The 18914-nt window shown below is 48.5% G+C and overlaps 1 protein-coding gene across 1 annotated transcript in view; it reads right to left on the reverse strand.

The window, feature by feature from the left end:
* Positions 1-2978: 2978 nt before the first annotated feature.
* Positions 2979-18914, reverse strand: part of LOC144772601 (16 kDa beta-galactoside-binding lectin-like) — a 65108-nt gene continuing 49172 nt past the window's right edge. The window contains exon 4 of the mRNA XM_078657037.1: positions 2979-3321. Coding sequence (XP_078513163.1) covers positions 3157-3321 — 165 coding nt within the window. The 3' untranslated portion in view covers positions 2979-3156. The remainder of the gene's footprint in view (positions 3322-18914) is intronic.

Consider the following 18914-nt stretch of genomic DNA (forward strand, 5'->3'; position numbering starts at 1 on the left):
GAAATAAGAAGACTGTACTTTATTTCTATGTTTTTGTACCATGTATCAAGTGTAATAGAATATATGGTGTAAATCGATTGAAATTGTTTTGAAATTTGTTTTGTTCCTGTGAAACAATGAAAATATTCTTGAACATACATTTTTGACTACGCTGTTTTTCTGTATGAACATTGTTTATCATCGTGATAATTACAGCTAATATTGAGATAAAAGAGTTAAAACATTGTTCAAGTAGTGCACACAGTTATCTCAGGCAACTTTGCTGCTTGATTCACTTTTATACCGATTATGACACCCACACCATGTTTACTGCTGGCTTTGGCATAATGGTGGCAATTCTTCTTATATTGTAGGTATCCCTGGTGCAATGGTGACCAGACCACCCCTCAGATACTCCTGGCCCTTCCATAATTACAGTAATTCACGGTATTGTGGGAATCCATAGCAGGAAACCTATTGCCCCATCATAATGGTTGGAAGTCCTTGCATATTGTAGGTATCCCGTGGTATAGTTCGGCCTCGGTCTGCCTAAAAGAACTACACTGGCTGCCTATCAGACAAAGAGCTGAGTATAAGCAATGCTCACAAAGCACTGTATAAACGTAGCCTCAGAATACCACACTAGAAATTGGAATTCTATGTCCCCTCTTGGGACCTTAGGTCATGCAGTCATGCTCTAGCCAAAACCCCACACATCAAAAGAGTTAGAGCAGGGGGTCTCTCCTTTATCTATCTGGCAGATACCCACTGGAACAACCTCCTGTTAGAGCTTCCTCTCACTGAGGATCACATGAGTTTTCGAAAGAAGCTGAAGACATGTTTTTTTCAGGACTCAAGTAGTGATACTGATGGATTATGGCTCCAGACCTGATGTCTTTAGCATTTACCTTATTTTCACTCCAAGCAGGTTCTCCGTCTATCCTAGCACTGTGATGTCCCTTGGGATGAATGTTGCGCTTCACAAAATACAAATACAAATAGTTGTGCCCAATAAAGAAATAAAATCAGCCCTAGCAACTATGGTGGTAATTCTTAGCATGCTCTTAGCTGCCATGTTGTGACGGTGCACAGTCCTGGATTAATGCTTGACCAGGCACATTGGTGGTAATTATTGTCAGTGTAGTTGCCTATGGTTTTGTATACATTTCTTAGGTCAATCAGTCCTGTAAAGGCAGTTTTTGCTACAGTTTTCTGGAGGCAGGTGGACATTCAACACCCATGCGGACTGTCAACTTTACTTACCACATCTTGTAAGTATTGGAAGTTCTCATAGGTGACACTTAGGAACCAATCAATTTGCTGCATATTTATGTAACAGAAAATACTGTTCTAAAAAGCACCTTTGGGATCCAGTTTTTCAAGAGCTTCTTTTAGGAGTACCCCACAGAAAGCACCCTTCAAGTAAGTCAGGTTTAGTCACTGCTTGGTGTCCAGATGGCATTTACACCACACCAATTTCAGATATCACTAGCTACCAATAAACAACACTGCATTGTCCCATAATGTTTTTTGTAACGACGTTCATGTGGGCCCCTCGCTTATCCTTGCTCAAAGGGCACTCTCATACCATTCATTTCTCTTGCTGTCATCTGGGTCAGAAGCCACCTTATCTTTTCCACTCACTTTTCGAGTCCCATTTCTTCCCATATGATTTTTTGGTGATGCCACTGTCAGGCCAAAGGTCAAGTAATACAGTTTCTAGTGATTTAGGGCCTGATTACGATGGCGGTAGGACAGCCACCGTCAGGTTGCCGGTGGCTGTCCCACTGCCATCCAGCCCATCTGATCTGACCGTCGCATTATGCTGCAGGCGGTTGGATCATGACTGGTGGGGGGGAAAGACCACTGTGTCCGACAGGATCAAGGATCCCATCAGTGCGGTGGTTGGACTGCTACTCCCTACAATGGGCGGGCCTGAGCAGGGATTTGGATGTCCCTTTGTGGCAGTCATTTCATGGCGGTTAACCCGCCATGAAAAGGCAGGCAGAAAGTGACTTGGGGGCCCCTAGCAGGGCCCCCTTCCCCCTGGGCCTCCGCTATGGGCCCTGGGCGCGCCTATGGTTAACCCTACATGTCACCGCACCATGTGGCTGGCACCAACTGGAGCCTACCACATTGCGCAGGGATATGTTAGGTGTGCATATTTTGTAATGCGGCGTGGACTGCAGCCCGCAGCACACGCTGCAATACAAAGTATACACATTGCGATAGCCATTAAGGCGGTCTCATTGTAATGCGGGCAGTGGGACCGCCGACTTCTAGTTGGGCCGTCTTGCTTCTACCACAGTACTGATCAGATGTAAGTCTGACCGGCATTGTAATCAGGCCCTTAATCACAATGCAAATTATTTTTCTGAAACCTGAAAAATCCTGCGCTTTTTGTTCACAGAGTGTTAAGAACTCTGATGCAACTTGCCTAAGTCACGTGCCCTCCTTCTCTGACATGAAGCATCTGTGAATTGCTGAGTATACATGTTGTAAGAACTCACAAACAAGGTACTAACTACATCACAACCCAGGCTCCTTCTCCTCTGTGTCACTGACGTCCTCACTGAGTGAGACATCATGGGAGGACACTTCCTGTAATGACACTTCATGTGACAGTAATTTCTGCAGGAATCACATTTGGCTAAGGTAATGTTTAGTGAGTAAATGAATAATTGAATAATATTGTCACTTGTTATTAAACTTAAAAGTTGGGACAATCAGAACAAAGCGCTATAAAAAAGCTTTTCTGTCTTTCTGCCATTTGCAGATGCGAAATTACATTGGTCAGTTTTTTGTCATAGAGACCTTTTGCCAGACTAGAATCCATTTTATAAAGTGAATATGGTATCCCAAAAATAGATTTTTCAACCATGGCCAGGCAGCACATTTGCATGGATAGTCGTACGAGCAGAGATATATTTTTGAAGGTGTTGCCCTTTTAATGGTTACAGAAATAGATGTAGAGGAATAAATAACTCTAGAAGCAACAATTTAATAAAGAAAAAAACACTTTATTCAGAATACATATTCGTATACAGAGGACCTTATTGAAAAGAGATGACACCCCATGGGATAAGCTCAAACTCCACATACTCTCTAGATAATCGGGCTGACTTCCCACAGTCAGGGAGTTTCTGTGGCGTGTACTCTAGGCTGTCAATAGAGGCATTAGGATTCTTCCATAAGCGTTTTAGCCACATTGTGAGAATGCAAGTCAAATCCTTCAACAAACAGACAGTTGACCACATCCAGGTCCAGCCGGTTTGGAAACTCAATCCTTACAGTATCCTGCAAAGTGATCCTCATGTGATCCATGCCATATCGTATGGTTACCTGTAATGAATATAAAAAAGTAAAGTTCACTATTAGGGTAACATGTCATGCTTCGGTTTCTGCCAACCAGGATGTTGCCAGCCTCTCGAACCCCACTGCTTGCATCAGTCTCTTCCTCCAGCCCCTCCCTCCTCTTCCACTCCACCCCAAAACCTCTACTAAGTGCTCCTCTAACTTTCTTTGACTCTTAAGTTCAACCAGGGCTCTATCATTTCCACCAGTTACCAGTTTTCACTAGAATTATCTTGTAATCTGCCCCAATTTTACTTCTAAAACCCCTTGCATAAGGCAGTAGGAGTTGCAAATGCAGGACCCTTCTAGAAGAGGATTGGAATCTTGTAAATACATGTCCTGGTAGAGGAGCACATGGGAAGCCCAGAAACACACATCGCTGGTGAAGGAAGATATGGGAAGCTTGTAAATATGTGACCCTCACGGGGAATGATCATTGATGTTTTCAAATGCTTGTCCCTAGTGAAAAAGGACATCAGCAGATTGTCAATGCATCTCCCATTTGGAAGAGAGCTATGGCTGCCTTTAAATACATTTCGCTGGTGGTGGAAGATATGGGATGCTTCTTAATAAATCTCCCTTATTGATAAGGACCATGACTCTTTGCAAATACTTAGTGACAGAGCTAATAGGAAGCTTGTAAATACATCTCCAAAGAAGAGGAGGACTGTGGAATCTTGTATCATGCATGCATATCTATTAGCTTGTAAATACATAACCATGATTAATAATCATTGAGGAAGTTCGTATATTCATGTCTCTGTTGGAAATTTAAAAGAAAATGCATGCATTGTGAAGGAGGATTGTACAAGAGTTTAAATACATGTTCATAGGGGAGGGTGACTGTGGAAGCTGTTGAACTGCATGTCTCTGGTGGAGGTAGATTGTGGAAGCATGTACATACAAGCCATTGATGGTGGGGGACTTGTAAAGCTTGTCCATACTTTTTAGAAACATATTGCAATTTGCATGAACTATGGTGCAACCATTGGGATCTGCAACCTAGGTCTAAGGTACAGATTATATCTTTTTCACTCCATATTTTCATCCCTCTGCATTGTAAGTTGCACAACAGACAGGCCTTCTCACTGAAGACACATTACATTTTTATTCTGACATCCCCAGCACAAGTAAGGCAGACACAACTATTTTAGAAGAGGAAAAAGTTTAGACCAATTGCAACAATACAATTAAGGAAGGAGGCCAAAAATTATCCATGTCACATTGCCCTCAGGGATCCTCTCGATGACCTTCCATATAAAAAGTGACGTGTCCTTTCTAGGAGTATGCGAAATTTACGTAATTTGCTTTTGTCTAGTTACGCAAAATGTAGACAAAACATGTGCAAATACACTTAATTATGCAAAATGCAAGGTCATCATTTAGTGATATACTTTAGCATGAAATGCACCACAAATAGAAAAGCACCACAAACAGCCACTCACATTCAGATGTTCCGGTGTGCAAAAACGAAAGCACCCCAAATAACAGCCGCTCAAGTTCTGTTACATTTGTAGCAAATTTTGACGAGGTTTGCTTAATAACTGTGTCATGAAGTTCCTGAAATTACACCAGCTAATTTAAATTTAGCTCAGCTCTAGTCCTCTCACTGTCAAAAAGGCCTATTCAAGGTGTAGTTGATAATATCTGCCTTGAGGCTAATTTAATTGAGTTAGATGTCCAGAATCCACAATATCCCTGCAGCCCAGCTAGACAGAATAAAAACTGAAGACAAAGCAAGGCCTGTAGTACAGCAGTTGCTTCTACTGTTTCCCCACCAAAATTAATTTTGAGCATAAACCATGACCAACCTTCCTGGTACTACAACCTCCATCCGGTCCCTTTGCTACTTCCTCTTCAAGCCTACCACTTAAAGCTGTACTTCATTACATGTGGCCAATTGTTTTGGTTTCAGAGCAGTTTATCTCTTCAGCCCTTAAGAATATGTAGATAATATCCTTTAAAGCTGTGATTAGGGGGGCGTGGCCAAGATGGCGGCGTGAGCAGACGTGCTGCACCGGAGCTCCGGCCGACGGCCTTCTTCAGCAACGGCTCACGGGCCGTCATAGCTACCATCGGTCACAATCCCGGTGCAGAACTGGTGCCAGAACCGAGAGAGGCGGCTGGAACTTGAAAAGCGGCTTCTGAAGCGGAGAATCCTCGCCGCGGGGCGATCGGCGACCTGGGAGGCCTGTGAAGCCGGATTTACCGCGGGCGACTGTGGGCCCGACCGGGCTACTGAGAACCCGCTGGGCCGGAAGGTTGGTGCACCGCGAGCGGAGCGGTGGACCGGACAGCGATGCTCCCCGGTGGGGATTATGGGTGACCCCGCCGGCTCTGCAAGACTGACGATCCCCGTTGGGGTCGGGCACAGCCGCCATCTTGAGAGGGCCCTGGAGCAGTGAGGCCGGGATACTGGGAGGAGGCCCCCTGGAGAGAATCGGCAGAGTGCCGCGCCTGGGGCGGTGTCCCTGCATCTTTCCCCGCGGTGCTGAGGGGTGAGGTGGAGCACGGACGGCGGACGCCGGCACCGTGTGGTGAAGACCGCCATCTTCGGACGGGCCTGCGGGGCCTGGCCGGCGGCGGAGTCAAGTGCGGGCCTGGCGGGACCGTCGCCAGGCGACCAAGCGGAACTTGCTGTGCCTGAGGGGCGGTCGGCCCCTGCGTGGGTGGTGTCCGCCGCAGGCGAAGTTGGAGGTGGTGCCCCCCGGAGGCCCGTGGCACAGACTGGCTGGCGGGGCCCGGGTTCCGGGGAGACCGCGGCCTGAGGAAGCTTGGCGGTGACAACGGTGAGTGGTCTGGAGCGGGGCCGGATGCCCTGAGCTACGTCCGAGTCAGCGGGAGCAAGCGTGGGCCTGTAGGGGCCTAGCGGAGGTTGTCGTGCCGGAGGACGGGCCCGGGAACATACCAGCGGGGTGCTGATTGCAGCTGGCGGAGGAGAGCGGTGCAGGCTCGGAGAGCTACCATTGCGGTACCCGACGATGCCGCTGGCGAGAGCGAGGGGACAAGGCAGGACCCTCTGGAGAAGTGTGGAAGCACTAGGTGAGCCTGAAGGTGGAGCTCCCTACTGTGGGACGCCTCGAGCTACAGATCTCATACCCCAGCGCCCCTGGGGGAGAGTGGCCTAGCGGTGAGGGCAGTGATGGGAGCAGAGGGCCCGCCATCTTGTGCAAAGACTCACAGCCAGATGACTGGGGCCAGTGGAGCGAGACAGGCGATACTGTTGGTGTGCAGAAGACTTGAGAATTGTACAGCTGACGTCGCAGGGGGAATCGTGTAGTTGGGGACACTGGTCAGTGGAGCGGAGAAAAGATTGGGTGCGTGGCTGACCGGACTCACTGCTGGGGGTCTGTTGCGAGAGGGCTTGGTGAACGGACCAGGTGAGGTGAAGGCCTGAACAGGAACGGAGCGAAGGGCAGGGAGATTGCCTTACCTGACATAACACATTCATTCTTCATTGCCGGAAGCCCAGACGGCGACATACAAAGCTAATTGAGCAATGCTGCATTGGGGGGGTGTTGGCTGTACGGACACATAGAGCCAAGTTAACAACTCTGAAGGAGTGATTCCTGTGAGCTGTATAGGTACCATGTCCGGTGCGAGGGTGCGTAAAGACAAAACTGTTAAAGACCTGTTTGCTAAGGCCCAGATAACCCAATCACCCAAAGACATGGCTACAGCTGCAGCCCGTACGTCTGCAGGCTCGGTGGAGGGCTCAGAGCCCATTACGAAGAGCTTCCTGGAATCACTTTTCACGGCACTGAGAGATGACATCACCACTTTTAAGAAAGAATTCACTGAGGAGCTCAAGGAGGTATGTAGAGACGTCGACGGGATAGGTGAACGAGTGATGGCTCTAGAGACCAAGAGCGATGGACATAACACTGACATCAAACAGCAGGAGATTCTGCGTCTCCACGATCAGCAGGAGGATTTGCAATCCCATATGGAGGACTTAGAAACCCGGTCTCGCCGCCATAACGTGCGAATCCGGGGAGTAGCATCGACCGAGGACACCAAGGATTTGTTTGGCTTTGCCAGGGAACTTTTTAATCACATCCTGGGACGCCCGCTAGAGTCAGAACTTAGACTAGACAGAGCACACAGAGTGGGTCCTCCGAGGGCCATGTCAGCTCCGCCACAGGATATCTTGTTATGTGTGCAGGACTTCCGCACGAAGGAAGACATTCTACAGAAAGCCCGGCAGCTACCCCCCATATCTTTCAGGAATCACTCACCAGTCCTGTACCAGAACCTGTCGGCGCTTACATTGCAGAAGAGACGGATCTTCAAGCCTGTCACAGCGCACCTACAGCAGCTCCGGATCCCCTACAGCTGGGGCCACCCTTTTTGCATAGTATTTAAACTCGACGACAAGCTCTATCAGCTCCGGTCGCTGCAGGAGGCCTGTCGTCTGCTTGGGATAGAACGGCCTATGGAGGAGGACGGCCCGACGATCCGGCCTGGAGGGGCTGAGGTTCCAGGCTCCCAATGGCGTCAACAAGGCAGGAGACGCCGTGTCAAAAAAAACCTGCGACAGAGATCAAAGATGGCCAATGGGCAGCGGTGGAGGCGGTTGCTTCGGACCTGGCCTTATCTCACCCCAGTTGATTTTGCGGGTTTAGTCGTTGGCAATTGCGGGCTGTTTATTTTCTTGCCGGTTGTTGGCGGGAGGTGGAGTGTTCTGAACTGATCGTAATACCCTAGTGCTAATACGTTTCTGATTACCTATGAAGGTGATGGACTATGGACTCTTGATCTTCAGGTTTCCTGGGGGGAGGGGGCAGGAAGGGGTGGGAGGGGGGTTTTGCTTCACGTTGGGGGGGGAGTGTGTTTCTTTTGGGGGTGGGGGGTAGGGGGAGGGTTGTTGTGTTCCTTGTCCACCGTATGCTTGGGGCTCTCGCTTGGCACTCAGTTCTTGGTCCTTTTAGAACTACTGCAATACTTGTTTTTCTGTGGGGTCGTTGGACCAGGATGGGCTTTTCGCATTTTGTTCATTGGGTTGAATAGATGTTGTCCACGGATCTGAAGGTCCTCACATTGAATGTGCGGGGATTTAACAACCCAGTGAAACGCAAGGGGGTCCTCTCTTACCTAGAGCACTCACAGGCAGATATCTGTCTCCTACAGGAAATGCACCTTTTGCAAAAGGACTGTTCCCGCCTCAGGTCTCGAAAGTTTCCACACCAGTTTTTTTCTTCAGCAGCTAACAAGATAGCAGGAGTAGCCATTCTGGTAGCCCAGAGATTTAAGGAAAAGATCATACAGAAAGAGGCTGAGATGAAGGGCAGGTTGTTGACATACAGGTTTGCATTGGGGGACCACACGTTCACTGTTGGCTCTATATATGCCCCTAACGAAGGTCAAGAGAGGTTCTTACATTCAGCCCTTAGCGAAGCCACTGCCACTCCGGACCGTCACATATTGCTAGGAGGGGACCTGAATTTAGTGTTTGACAACATTTTAGATAGATCATGTCAGCGCACTTCACAGACTGGTGCGCTCTCAGCAGAGGGACAAGCCCGTCTTGGTACCCTTGGCCTCGGTGACCTATGGCGCAGCTTCCACCCCCAAGGACGCTCCTTCTCTTATTACTCCAATGCACACAAAACATACGCCCAACTGGATTATTTTATATCGTTGACTTCCCTTCGGGCACTGGCAACGGAGGTGGAGATTGGGGTTGCTTCCCTCTCAGACCACGCCTCAGTGACCATAGTGCTGGCCTTCCCCCCCACTAAAAGAGCACAACTAAAATGGCGGCTTAGAGAGACTCTATTACACAGGGCAGACGTAGTCAAGAGAATACAGCAGGCCATAGTAGATTATCTCTCTCATAATAGCACTTATGACACCACACTCGCCACACAATGGGCAGCATTGAAAGCGGTCTTGAGAGGAGAGTTTATTGCAATCTCGGCGGCAGATAATGTTGAGCGTAGTCGCAAAAGGGAGAAACTCAGCCAGCGTACGAGGGAACTGGAGCAAATGCACCAGCGCACGGGGGCCCACGCATCTGGAGGCAACTTAAGACAGTGAGGCTGCAGTTGGCAGCCATTGATCAGGATAGGGCGGAATTTGCAGCATAGAGACTCCGACATGCCTACTACACTGGTGGGGACCAGTGTGGGAGACTGTTAGCATGTAAATTGCGTGAGGCTCGCCAGCACCAAATGGATCGAGAGATACTCCGTCCGGATGGCAGCCGCGTGTCTGATGACCCTGGCATTGCGGCGGCATTTAGCGACTTCTATACTGATCTCGACGCTGGCTCCACTTTGAGTGACTCTGACACGGAGGCTTTCCTTGCCTCTGTTCAGCTACCTGCCCTTACGGCAGAGCAGGCTGAGCATCTTGAGCGTGACATCCAACCGGAAGAGGTCATTGCGGCCATATCACGCCTTAAGGTGGCCAAGGCACCGGGCCCGGATGGGTTTCCGGCTATATTCTACAAGACTTTCTGCGCGCAGGTTGCTCCTCTCCTAACGTGCCTTTTTAACACCTTCTCAGAGCCGGGGGCGATACCGGGAGATCTACTGCAGGCATCTATAGAGGTAATTCCCAAACCAGGGAAGGATAAGTCGCAATGTGGCGCCTATCGCCCCATATCGCTCCTTAATGTGGATCTTAAACTATATACAGGGATATTAGCAGCCCGACTGGCGCCTCATATGGGTGGCCTGGTTGACCCGGACCAGGCAGGAGTTATTCCGGAACGGCAAACGTCCGACAACACTAAACGGGCTCTACACCTAATTGAGAAAGCGACTCGTAAGAGTGGAGAATTTTTAATGCTGGCTATCGACGCTGAAAAAGCGTTCAATAGGGTGCATTGGCCCTACCTGGAGAGAGTTTTAGAGAAGGCGGGCTTAGGCGTAAAGTTCTGCACGTATGTGCTGAATTGCTACAGGTTCCCGACCACGGTGGTGCGTGTTAATGGACACACATCCCCTCGCTTCCCAATTGAGAGGGGCACCCGGCAGGGGGCCCTCTGTCCCCCCTCCTTTTCGCCCTGTATATGGAGCCCCTGGCACACAAACTGCGGCTTAACCCGCAAGTGGCGGGGATTAAATTTGGGGGCTATGTCCACACAATCAGTCTTTATGCTGACGATGTCTTGCTCTCATTGTCTAACCCGCGGGACTCCATGCCGGCCTGTTTTGCAGTTCTGGATCTCTTTGCGCGATGCTAGTAGTTTGGTAACTGTTATAGCAAAAAGCGCACAGCGGGTAAGGGCAATAGTAAAGTCCACAGTAGATTAGGTGCTCCAGACAAAAATAGGTCGGTTACCACGACCTGGAGATAAGCTCACAGGAGCTTAAACAAACAGAATAAGATTTTATCGAGCACTCAAAGTCCAATCAAATGCTTAGTCCTGTTATATCTTGCAAAAACAAAAAGTTTTATTCTCAGATCATTCCAATTATCGTCTTCATTGGATAAATCCTTTATATCCTTCTCAATAGTACAATCTTCATATTACATGTAGCCACGTAATCTTGCGCGATGCTCTGGCTTCAAAATTATTATGAGCAAGTCGGAGGCCCTAGACATATCTTTGGGTGCTTCCACCCGGGAACATCTACAGCTCTCCTTCCCCATACACTGGGCAACAGGGGCTATCCGGTATCTTGCCGATACGGTTATCATTAATTATAGCACGCTGCAACAGAAGATACGGCAGGAGTTGGGGCGGTGGAAACACTATCCGCTGTCATGGTTGGGCAAAGTAGCTGCGATCAAAATGACCATTCTGCCCCAAATTCTGTACTTGTTCCGCACGATTCCACTCAGACCCCTGCCAGGCTGGATAAAGCGGGCACAAGCGGAACTGGCCCAATTCATCTGGAATGGACATAAAGGACGACTGTGGTATCTTCCGCCTGCATTTCCCCCCGGCGACTCCGCATGTAATGGAGCTGCTCGTGGTGACATCACTTAGAATGTCACCGCGACCAGCGTTCCAAGGCGAGCGCCGGGGGTAAAGGGAAACAAGCTGTTTGCGAGGAGGCTGTGGCTGAGTTCGCAGGGTTGCCAATTAACTTAATAAAGTCCAAGAGTTTCAATCTTCAAGGTGTTACGTACTTTTATGGCCATTACTACACTGGCGACGAGGAAAACTGACGCCTGCGACCTCAACACGCTGACAGGTACCGGAACTCCAGCTGAGCATAGAAGTAAGAAGAATTCCGCGCTCCAGAAGCAGACGGCGCTGTGAAGGAATCACCTTCAGAAGTAAGGAGCGGAGTCGTGTGGAGAAGAAAATAAAGGGTAGCAGCCTTACATCCTGTGAAGTAAGTGCTGGTCGGACGGAAGAATATTCCCTGTCAGAAGTGATCGGTGAAGCAAGGTACCGAGACCGGGAGAAGAAGTATGGGAAAGAGAGAATTCTACACTCTCATGCATGAATGAACTAACATGATTAAGAGAACTTTGTAGGGGTGCCTTTTCGATCCCGTGCTGATTTTAAGTGCTTAAGTCGCTGAAGGAACAGCTGTGTTTTCGTCCTCTGGAGGTGCCTGGCTCTGAACTGAAAAACAATGGTTGAAGGAGGGTCAAGGGGACTATGTTTATAGACCATCCAAACTCAATACCCCTAATCAAACTACAACGAACACAAAGAGTTGGAGGGTCTATTGGCAAACAGAGCTGAGTCTAAAAGGTCTTGTATAGGAGACCAATCCTTTGCATTGCACTAACCCAGACCTAGTGGTCACATGACACAAGCCTCTGGTCGATATCCTATCAGCCCACCCATTTGGCGGAGCCTCGTCATGTAGGACGTCTAACCAGAGTGGTGAGTCAAAGCCCAGATGAATTGGCCAGACAACACACACTACTGGTTCAGATTGTTAAAGTGTCCATGCCACAGAGTGGTGCTGAAAAAGTGCAGTGCAAAAATAAGGAATGAAATAAATGATGTTAAAATGACGGTCGAGGCAAAAGAAACATTTTTATTGATATTCACCAGGACGCCAGGTTAAAAAAGAAGTGTAAAACAGTGTGAAAGAATCACTGTGATGCTTTGCTGTGTTTATGGATTAGGCCAACATGTTTCTGCCTAAGGTGAAACTACACCGGCATTCTTCAGGGCCAGATACAAAAGATGTTGCTACTGCAAAGATACACTCAAATGTTAATGTGTAAAAATTTGAAAAGAAAAGGACAGACCAAAACATTTGTTTGAACGAACTGTCCCATCTGGTGAAGTGGTCATGTAGACCATCCTACCGTATCCATCCGAATCAGTAGTTGGATAGAGGATGTGATCCTGTAAATGGAAACAAAAACCACAACTACTGTTTGTTCTAAAACTTAACAAACTTGTCACATGTACAAAACATTTTATAGACTCAGCTAGGCCAATTCGTACTAGAACCGCCAGACAAAGTAAAGGTTACATTTAGAGTAAACCAGCAGTCATTGCTGAACATTATTTTCCAAAAGTGTATAAGACTTACCCAGCAGTATGTGGGAGTCAAACCTCACCTCACCCGGCAACGGCTCGGAGAATGAGGCCCCGCTCTATGCACAGAAAAAAATAGAGCATGTAAGTCCTGAGTCACCTTTACTTTGTCTGGCGGTTCTAGTACGAATTGGCCTAGCTGAGTCTATAAAATGTTTTGTACATGTGACAAGTTTGTTAAGTTTTAGAACAAACAGTAGTTGTGGTTTTTGTTTCCATTTACAGGATCACATCCTCTATCCAACTACTGATTCGGATGGATACGGTAGGATGGTCTACATGACCACTTCACCAGATGGGACAGTTCGTTCAAACAAATGTTTTGGTCTGTCCTTTTCTTTTCAAATTTTTACACATTAACATTTGAGTGTATCTTTGCAGTAGCAACATCTTTTGTATCTGGCCCTGAAGAATGCCGGTGTAGTTTCACCTTAGGCAGAAACATGTTGGCCTAATCCATAAACACAGCAAAGCATCACAGTGATTCTTTCACACTGTTTTACACTTCTTTTTTAACCTGGCGTCCTGGTGAATATCAATAAAAATGTTTCTTTTGCCTCGACCGTCAATTTAACATCACTTATTTCATTCCTTATTTTTGCACTGCACTTTTTCAGCACCACTCTGTGGCATGGACACTTTAACAATCTGAACCAGTAGTGTGTGTTGTCTGGCCAATTCATCTGGGCTTTGACTCACCACTCTGGTTAGACGTCCTACATGACGAGGCTCCGCCAAATGGGTGGGCTGATAGGATATCGACCAGAGGCTTGTGTCATGTGACCACTAGGTCTGGGTTAGTGCAATGCAAAGGAGTGGTCTCCTATACAAGACCTTTTAGACTCAGCTCTGTTTGCCAATAGACCCTCCAACTCTTTGTGTTCGTTGGTGCCTGGCTCTGCCCATGTGTGAAAAGTACCTCCGTCAGCTGCTTCGAGGGGCGTAGTGCTCATCAAACAGTGACCGCTTTGGTCTGTCTGCCAAGGGAGGAAAGAATTACGAGTGCTAAATATCCTTTGGCGGGTTGTGATCGGTGTGTGTGAGGAGCATTTAAAAGTGCGACTGCGAGACAGAAGAAATCTAACTGTCCGTCCCTCCCTGACTAAGCCGCTTTTAGTCGCGCTGTGGAGACCGCGCGTTTTACTTTAAGCCTGGTGTATCCTGACTGACCAGGGGAACGAGCGAGGCCTGCTGCTGTTAGTGGCTGACTAACTTTCCCTTTCTCTCCAGCCAGCCTGTGCCTGCATCTGGAACTAAACAGAGTCCGACGCATAGGGGCTTCACCCACATTGAAGACTGGTGCAGGCCCGTGTCAGTCTGTCACGGAAGCACGTCGTGCGCATTGTGGTTTAAAACGTTTTGTCATTTCACTCAGCACGTGGCATAAAGAGAGCACGCGTAGGATGGCCTGAAGGTCTGCAGTGGGGGTTCTGGTTGATTCAGTGGATGTGGCAGTAAAGCATTTGCCACAACCTCCAACCGTGCAGCGGCTGACATTTTCATCTTCACAACACCATGCATTTAGGTGTATAAGAGAAGTTAACCCTGCTCCTTTATTTTCAGGTGCCCCCCGCTTTAGAAGGGAATACATTGGTTTCACCCCGCATTTGAGTTGGGCATAGGCGAATGTTTTCCTTATCCTCATTCCTCGCACAATCTGAATCTAGCCGGTAGCAGTCTGAATTAAGTGGTACTGGCCGTATTTACAAGACCAGGAGACATAACTGTGGACTTTGTTCCTTGGGTTCCCTGCAGTCCGGGGGTGGACTGTGCTATGCGATTTATGTGGAATGTTAGCCTCGGGTACACGAACCTGAGATCAGCTTTGACAGGCGTACCCACCAATGTCCCCACTAAGGTGTTATATGCTCCCAGAATGCAAAAGTAGAATTGTATGCAAAAGTGGTATATGTGATTTTAATCCATTCACTGCCTGAAAATAGCACCCTGCTCAAAACCTACACTGTGAGTGACAGAATATAACACTGTTTTTGGGTTCCCTGGGTGCACATCGCACAGTGACCTTGCACTATGCAGAGTGTGACCCCTCCACCCTTTTTCCTGACTAACCCAGGTGATCCCACTATACAATGGAAAAAGTGGAAAAAAGTGTTTTTGAATTACGCCACTGTATGTGGGCCTAACCTTGGCCTGGAAAGGAAGGTAGCATTGTTAGCGTATTACTTAGGTGCGGAAGGAGAAGAGGTTCTAGACCACCTCCCAGAGTTGGGGACACAAGAAGCAAGGGGTCTAAATGAGTTAGAAGTGAGTTTAAAGAAATTGGACTTACATTATCTCCCCAAGACAAGCACAATTATGGAGAGGTACCACTTCGGGAGGAGGACACAGAAGGAGGGGGAATCTATTGAAGATTTTGTCTCTGAATTGAGGAAACTAGCAGCTACGTGCAAGTTTGGTGGGGCAAGTGAGGAGAGGATCAGGGATCAGTTTGTATTGGCTTGCAGGATGGAGCGTGTGCGGGAAGAGTTGTGGCTGAAGGATGACCCACCCTTGAGGGAGTTTCTCATTATAGCTAAACAAGTTGAGCACATGTTACAGTGTGTTAAGGAAATAAAGCAAGACTCCGGGGAGAAAAGAAGCGAAGATAAACCCAATGTCAGTGAAGTAGTGACCGGGTGTGAGGCTGTGTCTGTGGTCAAAGGCCAGAAAGTAGCGGGTAGAGAGCAGAGGGTGAGCAAGTTGGGAGGAACATTCAAGGGCACCTGCTACAGGTGTGGCAAGCAGGGACATCTTGCCAACGACAAAGAGTGCCCCGCCCTCAGGTTTACATGTAATAAATGCGGCAAGAAAGGTCATTTCAAGCAGTATTGCAAGAGTGGACAAGGGGTTGGAAGACAGAGTAGAGACAGGACGAACGAAGTATGTGACGAAATTGTAGTGCAGGTAAAAGAGTTACAGATCCAAAGCCTTGTGGACGCTACATGCGAGGAAATAGGAGTACAAGTTGATGAGGGTCAGGTCAGCAGCCCCAAAGATACAGTAAAAGTGGGGAGCACTGAGTTAGATGCATTGTTTGATTCCTGTTCTAGGATAACCATTATCAATGCGAAAGAATTCACTCGTGTGTCCAAGGGGAAGATTGTATTGAAAAGTATGGACCTGAGACCTGGGGGGTATGCTGGTCGCCCCATCTCTATGAAAGGTTACTTCCTAGGGAAAATCGAATACAAAGACAGGACAACTGTGTCCAAAGTATATGTGTCCACTGTCGGGGATAACATCTTGGGGTGGCAAGCACAGAAGGAGTTAGGGGTCTACCTCAATCCCAATAGCAATCCCCAGATCCTGATACAGGAGATACAGGAGCAAAAGACTAACGTAGTGACTGAGTTCAAAGAAGTGTTCAGAGAGGAGCTGGGATGCTTGAAAAACTACTGTCACAAGATTATACTGAGAAAGGACGCAAAGCCAGTCGTGGCCAAAGTCAGGAAGCTTCCCATAGCCATCCAAGAAGAGGTCAAATCTGAACTAGAGAAATTGTGCAAGGCTGGGGTCATCGAACCTGTGGAGGCGACAGAATGGCTAGCACCCATCGTGGCCGCGAAGAAGAAGGATGGTTCGGTTCGGCTCTGCATCGATCTGAGGGCATTGAACAAGGAGGTCGTGGTTGATCGATACCCCCTTCCCAACATCACCCAAATGATGAGCATGCTTGAGGGAGCCAAGGTGTTTTCCACCCTCGACCTCACCTCGGCCTACTTCCAGATAAAGCTGCACGAAGAGTCGCAAGAGCTCACAGCATTTGTGACACCTATGGGCGAGTACAAGTTCAAGAGGATGCCTTTTGGGTTAGTCTCGGCGGCCGCAGTATTTCAGAGACTCATGGGGAACATTTTGAAAGGCATCCCAGGTGTCATGTGCTACCAGGACGATGTACTCATTTTTGCAAAGAACCATGAGGAGCATGATGAGAGGCTGAGGCGAGTACTGGGAAGGTTCAGGGCACAAGGTCTAACGGTAAAAAAGGATAAGTGTGTGTTTGGCTGCGCTAAACTGGATTTCTTGGGACACAAGGTGACTGCTGAAGGTATACGTCCCAAGATTGAACTACAAAACACCATCATCAATCTGGCGCCTCCGATGAGCAAGGACGAAATCAAGTCAATGATGGGAATGTTAGAGTTCTACGGAAACTTCATAAAGAACCTGGCAGGAAGGACTTACGCCATCAGACGGCTGCTAAAGAAAGAGACAGAGTTCAACTGGAGTCAGGAGTGTCAGAGGGAATTTGAAGACGTAAAGAGGGCACTTGCAGAGGCCCCCAGCCTAAAGTCATACATACCCAACCGGGCGACTGTGGTCACCACCGACGCTAGCGCCAAGGGGTTGGGAGCAGTCCTCACCCAAGTAGGCAAGGACGGAGAGGAAACGATAGCCTTCGCCTCAAGGTCACTCCAAAAGTCCGAAAACAACTACTCGGTGATTGAAAAGGAGGCCCTGGCAGTATCATGGGCATTAGGGAAATTCAGAGACTTCCTGTGGGGCACACAATTCACTCTTCGTACTGACCACAAGCCACTGGTGGAAGTATTCAGCAAAAAAGGCCTAGACGCCATCTCCAGTAGGATCAGGCGATGGGTGGTCGGACTCCAAGAGTACACCTTCAGTGTCGAGTACGTCCCGGGAGCGCGAAATTTCGCAGCAGACTGTCTGTCAAGACTGGTAAATGAGAATGAAGTGAGGGAGAGTCACGAGAAGGAAGATGATGAAGCGGATGAACTTCAGATGGAAAATGTCTGTGCCATCCAGAGGGCACTAGGAGAGGAAACATGGAAAAATGCATTGAAGGAAGATGAGGTCTTGGAAGAGGTGTGCAAAAGAGTAAAAAACAGGTGGAAACACGGAGATAAACAGGAGGAAAATCTGCGACCATACTGGGTTGTCAAGGATGAACTGTCCATAGTAGACGAATGCCTGTTCAGGGGGGCGAGACTAGTGCCACCCGCGACGGTCAGAGACAACCTGGTCGAGATAGCCCACGAAGGACATATGGGCATCACCAAGACTAAACAGAGACTCAGAGAGAGCTACTGGTGGCCAAGCATGGACCTTGCAACAGAAAGAAAGATTAGAGACTGTATTCCCTGCAGCAGCAGTGACAAGGTCTTGAAGCAACTTACACCCCCGATGGTATGCAGGCCGCCACCGACAAGACCCTGGGAAGAGTTAGCATTGGACATCGTGGGTCCTTTGTCTGGAGAGCTGCGCACGCCGTACATCCTAGTACTCATGGACATGCATTCTAGGTGGCCTGAAATAAAGTTAGTAAGTGAAGTCACTACGAAGACAGTCATTGGATTTTTGGAAGAGGTGTTCGTCAGGGAAGGGCTACCCAGCAGCATTCTCACGGATAATGGGGTGCAATTGTGTTCTAAAGAAATGGAAGACTTCCTGGGAGAGAGGAGCATCAGACACAAACGTTGTGCTCTGTATCACCCCGAAACGAATGGCATGGTCGAGCGTTTTAACAAAACCCTCAAGGAGAGCATACAGTTGGCCAAGGCCAGTGGCATAAGCTGGAAAGAAGAAGCATGGAGGCGGGTAGAAGCGTACAGGTTCACACCACACCAAACGACGGGAGTCACGCCATTCGAGTTGCTCCGCGCAAGGATACCCAACACCAAGCTATCCCCGGGGTGGATGGGGTGGCACAAGGGATGGTCAGACCACTCGAAAGAAGCGGAAAGCCTAGAGAAACAAGAGGGAACTATGGCAAAAAGGAAGGAGAGATACGACCAGTTGAAATCTACACGAGAGGCCGGATTCAAAGTAGGGTACAGCATCAAGATCAGAACCCCAACTGGTAGAGCGAGCTGGTCAGAGTACAGTAGTCCAACCAAGATAACAAAATTGTTCAGAAACGCTGTGAAGACACAGGAGGGGAAGATCTGGAATCTGGGGAGAGTAGTGAGATTTCACCCACCCGGGCAAGACTCAAATAGTGAGGGTGAGGGGGAGAGTGATGCGGAGGGGAGCAAAGGGCCCAACACTAAGATTCTGTTGCCATCCCCTCACCCCAGAGTCAGGCCCAGCAGGAGAGTGACCAGACCCCCCAGACACTTTGATCAATACGTCATGATGTAACATTTGACGG

Source organism: Lissotriton helveticus, chromosome 1_1, assembly GCF_964261635.1.
Source record: "Lissotriton helveticus chromosome 1_1, aLisHel1.1, whole genome shotgun sequence".
Classification (NCBI taxonomy): Eukaryota; Metazoa; Chordata; class Amphibia; order Caudata; family Salamandridae; genus Lissotriton; species Lissotriton helveticus.